Source organism: Trachurus japonicus, chromosome 4, assembly GCF_045865225.1.
Source record: "Trachurus japonicus isolate A0001 chromosome 4, Traja_1.0".
Lineage (NCBI taxonomy): Eukaryota > Metazoa > Chordata > Actinopteri > Carangiformes > Carangidae > Trachurus > Trachurus japonicus.
In genome coordinates, this window is record NC_140910.1 from 21,369,995 (window position 1) to 21,381,973 (window position 11,979).

An 11,979-nucleotide genomic window follows, 5' to 3' on the forward strand; every position below is an offset into this window, starting at 1 on the left:
AAAGAGTTGATTCAGGGCATGATATTGTTGTTAACAGAATGATTTGCTTATTTTCAAAATAAAACACCTTTTTTTCTTCATTTTTTTTATTGAATAACACTGAAAAATGTATTGACAAATTTTTGCACCAACATGTGCAAGCATTTCTAAAAACTACATCAAAACTACAATGGACTAGAAAAAAAATTATACAATTTTAGAAAATATACATTTCCTGGTCAATGCAAATCTTTGTCTCTCCACTGAAACTCAAAAGTGCTGGCATGTGGATGGGTATCGTCTCACACACTGCTGTTGAAATTCAACACCAAACATCATCCATAAAGACAGTCAGCGGCAAAATAAGTAAATAACAAATTCTGATAATTTAGTTGATGTGATGTCAAATTCCAGGAGCAGTGCGGATTTTCCTTAACATTTCAATTTAATGCAAGTATTTCCTGTTAAATGAAGTCTGTTAAGATGAGTAAGCACAGGAGAGACAAAAATCTGACTTAACAGCCTCCTTCCACCAAGGACAGTAATGGATTATAAAAGATGAAGTACACATTTTAATTTTAGCAACAAAAAAATACAAATACAGTTTCTAGACTCAATTAGTTTTAAGTGTCTGGGACAACATCTAAAGAGCTAGATAAATGGGAGTTCTACATTACACTCTTGGTTAAGTATTTAAGTTTCTTTGGACTTTATCAAAAATTGATGTTTTCAAAAGAGGGGAAATCCAAATCTATGACACTCAATATCTTGAAAGATTTTTACCAAATTCATGACAACTGTAAAACCAACTTTAAGAAACTTTATACAAAATATAAAAATCATTGTATGAAAATATATAGGGAACCGATGCACAAGCTGGAAAATACAACCAAGTTTGATGACACAGTTTCCCAACAAGACACTTCTGTGACTGCTGAAGAGCAGAAAGATAAACTGGTTACACCTGTGCTTGCATGGTAAGTTTCATCTACAATGAATTAAAAGTTTTTAGACTCTGAACATCACTTCTCAACGCAAAGGGATTTGTTCACTTGTGTTAATGCAATGCTAATCATCATTGCCTTAATAATATTTTGCCATTTTAGCTTGTCAATTGATTCCTCAATGAGAAATCAAGCTGCAGTGTTTGTAAACACAGAAACAAAACAAGTAATAAAAAAAACAAACACTGAGTTCAGAGAGGTATTCAGCTACAGGAGACACATAAGTCTTCCAGGCTGGATGTGAATGCAAAACCAATTGACATCCCAACTGCACGATCAGTTTGAGAGGATTGCACCAAAATTATGAATGGCCATAGCCAAACAGACAATACATCCAGATTCTAATACAAAGTCTTGGACAAAACAATTTCCGAGCAAGTCAGGACAACAGCTTAACCACTTTTGACATTCTCTTAAGGACTGCTAAATACGGTATGGAGGGATTTAGTTGAACGTAACAAAAATTTTACATATTAGCATTAGTTAATGGAACAGGATGAAAAAACTGGGAGTAAAAGAAAAGCTCACAATGGGAGCAACGGCACTGGCAGTTAAAGGAATTTTCGATTCATCAGTAACTACACATCATGGCAGAACTAAGGTGAAAAATGGTAGCACTTAAGTCCACAAAAATTGTAGTTTTATAATCATAAAAATATATTAAGAGAAACTGATTCTTTGCCTCTACTGAAAATTCCCCTTACAGTTTACATCGCGTCTTCCTCCATGGCTGAGTAAAGCAGAGCCAATGATCATCGCCCGTTGCTGTACCCTGGGAAAAACTGATTTAGAATATCTTGCAGAGATTTGTTGACAGTCATGGAGTAGTTTTTGCCCAAATCGTGTCTGCAGGCCGGGCAGGTGTAAACCTCTGCTCTGAAGGACCGCTGAAGGCATTCCTAGAGGAGGTAAAAAGATAAATACATAAAGAATTGCTACAGAATTTCACTGCTTTTACAAATTACTGTCATTTTAAATACCAGTTTGTGATTTGAACATTCATTTTGTCATGACCTTTCAGTCGGTAGTTTCTTGAATTCTTCACAATGAGACAGTTTTTCCTCAGTTTCAGAGGTGGGTGTACGATAGATACATCATTAGATCAAAAGCTACTACTGCTAGCATGACATTTAAGAGGACAACTGTAACTCCACTAAAAAACAACATTATGAAATAAAAATGTATACCAAAATATCCATCAACTGTTTAAGCGGTGTGATTGGGTCCATCTAATGAGTGCACATTCAAAGAACGGCTTCCCAACTTTCTGTATTGAAGATGCATCCACATCCTCGCAGCTCTTTTAATGTATTGCTATTGTGTGATGGTGATAAAAATCTACAATATAGATAGTTTCTTACCCTGCAGACATTGTGTTGGCACTCTGTGGTGATGGGCTGATAGACCACTTCTTGGCAGCAAATGCAGAGGAACACTTCTTCAACCTTATTCAAAAATTTCTGCAGAAAGAATATATTGAACATCAGAGAAGGCATTATGATTTCACATCAAGTACTTTCATCTAAACCAGCTATTTATTACTACAAATCATTATTGCCTTGAGGTCAAACTAAACCAAAACTACATTCCCCCAAATTTACACTTCATGCATTTTCAAAGTCGTGCAGTGACGTGAGCACACAGTCATCCTCACCGGTCCGAGTGACAGTGACTCCATGGCTTCATCCCACAGTTTCTTGTTTGGTTTGTCGTTCTTGATGAGGGACTTTTGTTCCCCGGACAGCTTGTACACCTCTACCTTTATTTTCTTAGGAGTCTTGCCTGGTGAGGTCTTGGATGAATCTAAAAAGAGAAACACCAGGTTTCATTTAGTAAGAGATTCTGTAGGGAGGAAGGGTGGCAGATTCTGCTTAGGTCGCTACAGAGGAAAAACCCCAATTTACTATTTGCACCCTCCAATCAGTGTGATTTCCTGCAGTCTTGTGACAAACCATAAAAAAAAAAAAAACGTACCATTACCCTGAGATTTTCTCTTCCTCTTTGACTTGCTGGGTGTGGCTGCTGCCTCCTCCACTTCATTCTTGTTCTCTTTCTCTTTCTGATAGCCAGCAGGATACTGAAACAACAAGACCGAGTTAATTTAGTCACAGTTGCGTGAACATTAGGGGGCAAATGAATAAGTCAAGAGGTTACAATGGATTTTTTACACCCAAGCCACACTCTTCACTCACACTGAATGATGTTCGTCCTCAACAACAACAACAACAACAACAACAACTACTACTATTATTATTCTTATTATGGATACTGTAGTTCATTTGGCTCACATTGAATTCATTTGAATCTCACTCAAAAATCTGTACAACGTATCATGAATTAAAAGAGAGAGAAAAACAGCAGAAAAACTCATTTGTCAAACAAGGAATTACTTTGTTTTGTTTTTTTAATTGTTACGTCAGACTGGGAGGAAGAGCCTTCAGCTACTGGGTCGGAGAGGTAGACACGCTTCACATTTAAGTCCAGGCTTAAAACCTTCCTCTATGACAGAGCTTTTAGTTAGAGCTGGCTCAGGTAATCCTGAACCATTTTTATAGCTATTCTGCCATAGGCTTAGACTGCTGGGGGACACATCAGGTTACAAGAAGCCTCCTCTTCTCTTCTCTTCTCATGCACATTTTTTTTTTTACAGTCATTATCTGTTTTACACAGATTTTCCCAGAGCTCCATCCCTCTACCAACTGCTGCCTGCATCACCTCCTTTCTTTCCTCCTTATGAACCAGCTTGCCCACCAGAAGCTGCCTCCATCAGCTCTTCCTTGACTGAACAATCCCCATTTATCCCATATTTCATGTTGTAAACTGTTTCCTTGTCTGTATACAACATCTATTGCACGTCTGCTCGCCCCCTCCTCTATCGCTCACCCTGAGGTTTCTCCTGTTTTTTCCCTGCTAAAGGTTTTCTTGGGAGTTTTTCCTCAGTCGATGTGAGGGTCAAAGGGCAGAGGATGTTGTTATGATGCTATGTAAAAGCCCTTTGAGACAAACCATTTGTCAACATGCAAGGCAAGTTTATTTGTGTAATGTACTGTAGTCATCGTCTGTACCTGCATGGTCAAAGCAAGCTTCTTGATGCGCTCCTTGCCATCTCTTGTCCACGGTGCCGGCTCATCATCATCACGTTTCAGCAGATACCGCCAGACCAGGAAGCCAGACTTTCCTTTGTCAGGCCAGTACTTCACCACCTGAAGGAAATGAATGGAATGTAATGAATTAACTGTCACAACCCTATGTTTAATTGTTCAACACCTGACATAACTCTCTAAACATGCATCATGAAACCTGATCAGTGTTTCCTCCTACCTTGTATATCCCATCGTATCGGTTTCCTTCCTCGGGGGAATATTTACTGTGCTTGCGACCTTTGCAGCTGCGCACAACTCTGACTGGTTTGCCTTCCTTCCAGTTCTTTGACTCGGCTCCATTTTTCTCATTGATGGAGACGTTGCAGTTCAGAGCCAGCGCTCTGCAGAGGAACACATCAAACGATTAAAAAACAAATAAACACAACACACGCACACAACTCTCCAAAGTTAATCATCACGTCATTTAACAACATACCGGTTCATGTGGGTAAGGGTCTGATCACACGACTGCTCAGCCGTCCTCTTATTTCCAGACAGATCTCGTCCCCCAGAGCCAGTGTAGGTGAACTCATTGCCATCATCCTGCAATGGGAGAGATCGCACAAACATCAGACAATATAGAAGGTTTGACAACAGGATGTAAGCGGTTAGAAAGAAATCTCTGGGTTTCATATGAAAATGAGACTTTCTTGATGCTTGAGATTCCCCTGAAACTGACATTAAGAAGCAACTTCTAAAAAAAAAAATTGTATGAACTCATCCCGACACAACCTTATATTTTACAACTGATGTAAACTAAAAACAACAGCATACCACATCATCTTCATAACCTCCAGCCAGGACCAGAGAGTAGGCACCATCGTTGCTCCTGCCATGGATCCCAGCGACATGTGGTCTGTGCACTCCAGACTCGCTGACCTAGAAAAGCCAAAGAGCGGAACATCAACGCCACTCACTGCAACAAACTCATGTTTATTCAGTTCATTAACTTTAAGATCAAAGTTAACCTCAAGCTCAACACGAAAACTGAAAACTTTTTTATGCTTCGTGTTGGAAATATTCATTCAACAGCAAGTTGCATGAACTGACCTGCACTCTGAACTTCCACAAGGAGCCGACAGGGACACCGGGGATTGGACCGTGGTGGTTGGACGGGACAATGGTGCACTGCTTGGTTCGACCAACACAGGCCATTCCCTGGAGACGCAGAGTTGTACATTTTATAAATACGAAGACCTGAACGTGTTACTGACTGAAAACTGTTTCCAGTTCCAATCACAATCATTAATTCAGGTCAGATACACTTTTTTTTGTACATCCAAATGCTCACCTTGCCCCAGTCCCTCTGACTAGAGGAGCTGGCAGAAGCCATCTTTGCCTTCTTCTTGCTCTCCTTGAGCTTCTCTCCAGCCAACACAACCTCACTGGCATCAGTACGGCAACCTGGGCAATACCTAGAACAGCATCGTAGGTAGAGTCAAACACAATCAGAAAGAGTGTGAGCCCTGGTGACTGATCTGTCCTCTAATAAATAAATAAATAAAATATTCAGAGCAATCCTGGAAACTTGGCTGTAAAAAAAAAATGGAGGCAACAAGTGCTACAAGATTTACAACTATTACATTACTGCTCTTTAATCATATGACAGGATAAGCAAGAAAGCCTAAGGATATCTGGACACATTGGGAGTTGTCGTGTATTGCAGCCTCTCTGACTCACCAGTCCTCGTCTTCAGGGATGGAGGTGAGTGGTGGGTTCAGGCAGTAGGTGTGATAGGCCATGTCACATTCATCACACAGCAGCTGTTTGTCAGGGTCCTGCTTGATGCCACAGATGTGGCAGTTACACCAGCGACAGTTTTTTTTGGGATCATCCTTACAGTGCTTGCACTCGGGTCCATTTGATCCTTTCAATGGAAAAACAGTCAAAATTAAAATCCTGATTATTCACAAGTCAAGATCCTTGAGTTTAAAATTGTAAAGCCATGTTACAGACTTTACATTTTAAAAACTCTAAACCTACTCTTTAGTGGACTCTCAGTTCCAGTGGGGTTTTCACTCAGAGATCCGGGCTCCTCAATTTTGTAGATTTCAGTCAAGAACATGATCTTGCAGTCGTTAAGAGAGTCACCAGCCTCACTGCAAACAAAGAATACGACTTAAACAGACAGAAGAAATAATACCATTTGAATGAGTTAAAAAAAAGCTATAGTAGTACAAACATGAAACTTAGCAGAGATAACTATGTAAACAAGTAAAGGAAGACAAAAGTGCAAGATCCAAATCCAGACATCCTACTTCTTAAAATGTTCGCAGTGCAGAACATGTTCCACAGTCTACTACGACAGGAAATTAACTTCTCCCCACCTGCTACTGTGGCAGACAAAAATTCAAACGAACTTTGAGATACAGACAAAAATGTCTGCCTGCCACCACAGCTGGATAGGCAGATATTAGACTTGTGGTAACACACCCTACGTAGTTTAACAGCTCCATCTGACATGCAACAGCAGCAGCGTCCTTACCCGAGGAGAATCTTGGCATAGATTTCTCGCTGAGAGCGCGTCTCCCTCCTCTTCTGGATCTCGGCGTCATACCAGTACCCACGCTCCTTGGGATCGTCCGGGTTGTAGTTGACCATAACCACCATGCCTGGCTCCAGCTGGTGCCACTGGTAGACCGTACGGGCCCGTGGACGGACATCCTTGACCAGCAACTGAATCACGCCATTCTCTGGGTAGCTGCGACAGACAAATGATACACTGTAGTCAGTTTGCAGTTCAGAGAGAGCGGCCGAATGCATGCAATTATGTTTGCATGGTGGAGAACAGCTACACCACTAAGATCTGACCAACATTAACACTTGCAAAGTCACTAGTACAAGAATGCCGTTCAATAAGGGTAAAGAGAGAGCACAGAAAATCCAGAGCCATTAGTGATACACGCTCATTAAGTGTTAAATATTTTAGTTCAGTGTCAATGTCAGTTGCACATTGAGGATCCACCATAAGTCGATGCCGCAAGGAGTCTTTATCAGTAAGAGATGAACAGGATCTTACTTGAATTTCAGCCAACAAAAGGGCGTTTTTCCGTCTAATGGGTGGTGGTCTGAATTACTTTTCTATTCAGTAATGTTGATTCTTTCATATTTACACAATACACGACAGGAACAAAAGAAAGTGTCTCGCTGAATAAGATAAACCGAGTGCAGTCAATGGGAGCATCAATAATATTTGTCTTTTATTCACTGCATTTATTTTGGCCAAATGATTCCTGTTGTGTTCTGGTGAGAGGATTGGATTTTAGCACTTTTTTTTTTATTACTTCCTAAGGCACACATACAATATGATAATCATTTATGAGAAATGTTTCCTTTTCCTTTTTAGTTGTGTGCATTTAGTCTTGACATTTTTGCAACTAAAACCATCAAAGCTCTGCACTGAGGGTGGTTGGTTTGTTTGTAGGAAGAAAGCTTTCTTACTCTTCATATTTGACATGGTACAGTATCTCTTCCTCTTCTGGTTGTGCCTCTGCTGCCTCCGCTGCCTCCTCTTTAGGCGTCTTTGTTGTCTTCGTAACATTCACGATCTGGGCCTCAAACCAGGCTCCCATGTTCAAGTCTCTTGCATCCACCAGCTCATTGATCTTTAAAAACACACATAAGAGAACATTTAAGATACATTTAAAACTCATTCAATGGCATGTTGAGTATGTTATATTTTTAGTTAAAAAAATTCTTCTACATAACGTCTGTCTTGTCTTTTAAGACCTTCATCCTTGCAATGTGTATGAATGAACAGCCAGCTCAATATTGTTAGTGAGGAATGGAAATTGATATCCAAGCCCATCTAACAACTAGTCTGCCAAGATGCCAAATTACTGGCTACAACAGTTTTGGTACTAAAACTTTGTGGTAAAGGAGAAGAAGATTTAGATACAAATTACAACTAGTAGTGAAAAAATATATATTTACAGTCATTTAAGTTACTTGTATTGAATTATGGTAAAACAGCTGGTTGAGCGATGCACCACAAGGTCTCATTGTGCTTCAAAACTAGCTCATGCAATGTGTTGTTCAGCTTTAGAAGTCAAAGTGTGCTCGGAGTCATTTCTGAAGATACATAGTGAGTGGGAGAGCAGTTTTGAGTACGAGCACAATGGAAATTTTCCTCTCCTGAAACACAGTGTTGCACTTGACTGCACACAAAAAAGTCCGAAACAGTCGTACACAAATTGGAGAGGTGGCAGTGAGCTGCTCCTAGTGTAGGGTGGTGAACTGTGTCCTAGTGTCACCGTCTACCCATTTATTTATAGCGTCCCATTTAATATAGAGCAGTCCAAGTGGCCAAGTCCTCAAGCACATTGGCTTTTATTCCATTTGCATTCATGCTGGCGGATCAACTGGTTAAACATGTTATTCAACAACGCCATGTGACTCCTTTCTGACCCGGGCTGAACACGGGTCATTGCCCTCTTCCTAACAACTCAAAACCTGTAATCCTTGCATATGATCCCCAATTCAGTATCAAATGTCAGATTTGAAAACACACCTTGTAAAATCCAAAGCCTGGGTCGACGAGCTCTGCGGTGTTCGTCTGGGCAGAGGTGCTGGCGGTTTGACCCTCTACCTCACCGTGAGTGGAGTTCTTGTCAGACTCGCTCTGGGTGGAGCCACAGCCAGAATCGGAGTCGGAGAGCTCAGCTTCTTTGTCCTTGCTCTTGACGACATCGACAGCGGGCATCTTCTGTCTGACAAGCAGCTGCACTATGTCATTTAGTCCCACGTTGTAGTCAAATATGGTATGGCCATCCTCCATCTGATAAAAAAATAAAATAAAACATGAAAACACCATTTTGTGTCATGTCAGTGGTCTTTAATATTTCCTGCTGGTGGTGGTGTGTAATGACACACAAGATTTTTTTCAGAAGAGGAAACTTCAAATGTCAAAGCCTAACCATTTTTAACCATGTCAGCTCACCTGCTTGCCACGGTAGAACAGCCGCTGCCTCTCCGGTTCCACCTTGAAGAGCTCCAAGATTTTGAGACGCAGCTCATCCACCTTTGTGAGTTTGGATAGATTATCTACCCGGTGGGTCTCCTTCCCATCCATTGTGCGAACCTGAATCCACATTGCAGCTGCCCTGTGTCAACAGCAAAAACCATCATCTATTACAGCCACAACAACTATTGCAATTATTTTACTCAAAAAGTACTGATAAACTTTGGTTGGCATCATCTCATAAAGCCATTTATATTTCCAAATATAGTTCAAGATTTAACACAGAACCCAAAATGTGTCATTGTTTTTGTTTACATTTAAGTGCAACCGTGTTACTGCAAAGTTTTGGCAAATACCCCTTTTTTCTGGATATGTAATTAATGAAACAATACAAACGACACTTTATTTCATTTATTATCTCATTTGTTTCCATTATTTACAGCCCAACTCGAAGGCAGAAGTGAAAGTGTCTCATGAAGTTTATTGAACCAAAATTCCCTGAATATATCTGTATGCATTCATAATGCAGATAGATTTCATTGCCTAAAAGCACGAATGTATTGACATTTATTTGCAAATGTAACTAGATGTTGAACTAAGCAGTCTGCATTTAAAATTAATATTTTCAATCTCTTCTTAGGTATTTTTCACTCTGAGGTCCTTGAAGCACATCATCTCCAGTCAAAGAGAGAGTTAAGTGTATCAGAAATATGAGCATTCACTCTCGGGTCAGTGTATTATGCTGCTGTCAGCACTGGGCTGTCACTTCAGCAGAGTATCAGAAAGGGAGGGAACAAGCTGATTTAAATACAGTGCGGGAAACTGAGCTGCAAGCCACTCCCAGTTCTTTTAAAAGCAGGCACATCCGGACGCGAGGGAGCGCTAGCAAACAATGTGCCTTCGCTCTGACAATAAAACACACCGAATTATCACCGCACATATGCCTTATAATCGCTTGTTAATATAAGATACGGTTATTTACCCCCATAGACTACGCTTTTTCCCCTTTTATAAGCCGTGAGGTCCGCGGCTGCTCGGCTTTTTACTTGTGCGCTCTCAGCTGAGGTCCTGTTCCTCCCGCTGGCTCGAAATAAATCAACACCAGCGAACAAACCAGTAGTAATAACATCGAAAATAAACATTTTCCTTTCACCCAAGACGCCTAACTTCACTTACACCATTCATTTTTTTTCTAAATACAGACAAAAACATGGGGCTAAAAAGCACCACCAGCCCCCACACGGAAAAAAAACAGGGAAATAAGCAGCAATCCGGTTAAGAGGAGTAAGCGTGTTTGTTTTGCTCAATATTAAAAGACACACCTGAGATAGTGAAAGATTACACTAGAGTTGTACATTATGGAGGTAAACCACAGATAAACAACACAGTTCAACAGCTCAGTGTAGTCAAGTTCATCGCCTGCCCATATCTATGCAAACCACGTTATAACTTATTGTTACACAGCTTTTAAATAAGATGTTACCGACAAGAAGTCAATGTGCATTCACCGGCAAGAAAACTGTATCGCTCAATACTTTTTTCCCCACAATAATTTCATTTTTCATTTGGCTGGCCAGGGAACTGGATGTAGTAAACCAAACAGAAACGAGGCAGGACTTTGTCAAGTGAGCTAACCCCTTAGTAAGCTAGCAACTGGGTAAAGATATAATCAATGAGTGAGATTTTTTTTTTTTTAAGTTACCAGAAGAATAAGAAAAACTGCTTTACCTGTTTGCTCGTCCAAGTGAAAATAAGAAATCGAGGTTAAAGGAATAAAGCGCACGTTTTCCCTGAATAACTTCGTTGCAGTGGTTTGTACGACCAACTCTGTGCCTTGTTAGAGACTGATCAATGAGTTATTCTTCAAGACTTTGATATCCCGCCCGCTGTAAAAATGCACATTCGCCATTGGCTCATTTCCGCTAAGTGCAGCCCGTTCATTGGACGACGCAGCTGTCAATCTGGAATGCGACTGGAGCTTAGCCTCAGCGCGCGAAACGACATTCTCGTGGGTGCAGCTCGTCCAGCAGGTTATCGCGAGATTATGTAGCGCCATGTAAACCTGCATCCAAGAGACAGATGGTGGGTCTGACTGGTCAACGTAAACAACCTAACTGCTAGAGCTGTTTATCGTGTCTGAAGCATGACTGGCTTTGTTATTTGGCTTCATAATGCGTGTCCTTCCGCTTCCTTCTGACTATAATTAATGATAGCTGCCCCCAGTTTGGTGGGAGCTGAAAGCCAAGGAGGCCAATTTAGTTCACACTAGAGCACTAAACAGCGGGGAAAATAAGTATTGAACACGTCAACATTTTTCTCAGAAAATATATTTGGGCGATTCCACCAAAAGAGTGCCATTTCTGTCCCCAGCATATTAAATGTATAAAAACATGTAATAATATAATATAAATTGCATTTAATTAATAAACAAAGCACCATACACATGAATCACTGTAGAAATTAAAGATATATAATTTTTAATTACTATAAAAAGGCTTTCAAAGCACTGAAACATAGCCTTTGTTGCATGTCCCCAGAGCCAAACGCTATAGTTTACCACAATGCATTATGAATAAAATCCTTCTAAAATCATTTTTTTTTTGCATATTAGTGTGACTTTATATTATATCTACACTTATATAACATTTTTTAAATTAAAACCTAATTATATTTTGGTTAAAATTCACATTTTAATCCCGTCCCCAGGTTTTCACTCAGTGCTGTTACCCGAACACATTCTACACTCTAAAAGTTTTGGAACATTCCACCAGTGACATGTTCTGCTGGAAGTGACATCATTTAGGTCTTTTGAAAGTCATGGGAAGACCAAAATGAAACTCTGTAATTTATTTTTCCTGAAATTGAATGACATTGTAGCTATGTCAGGGTCCGT

At 40.2% G+C, this 11,979-nt stretch overlaps 1 protein-coding gene across 1 annotated transcript; it reads right to left on the bottom strand.

The window, feature by feature from the left end:
- Positions 1-139: 139 nt before the first annotated feature.
- Positions 140-10,936, bottom strand: uhrf1 (ubiquitin-like with PHD and ring finger domains 1). Its single transcript, XM_085774651.1, has 17 exons — positions 10,815-10,936; positions 9,066-9,228; positions 8,637-8,903; positions 7,568-7,731; positions 6,612-6,827; positions 6,110-6,225; positions 5,807-5,993; positions 5,418-5,541; positions 5,177-5,284; positions 4,901-5,005; positions 4,563-4,669; positions 4,305-4,467; positions 4,049-4,186; positions 2,958-3,060; positions 2,638-2,786; positions 2,345-2,443; positions 140-1,882 (listed from the first exon to the last, which is right to left on the bottom strand). The coding sequence occupies exons 2-17, from the start codon at positions 9,216-9,218 to the stop codon at positions 1,736-1,738; spliced, it is 2,346 nt and encodes a 781-aa protein (XP_085630777.1). The 5' UTR covers positions 9,219-9,228; positions 10,815-10,936; the 3' UTR covers positions 140-1,735.
- Between the last annotated feature and the right edge of the window lie 1,043 nt (positions 10,937-11,979).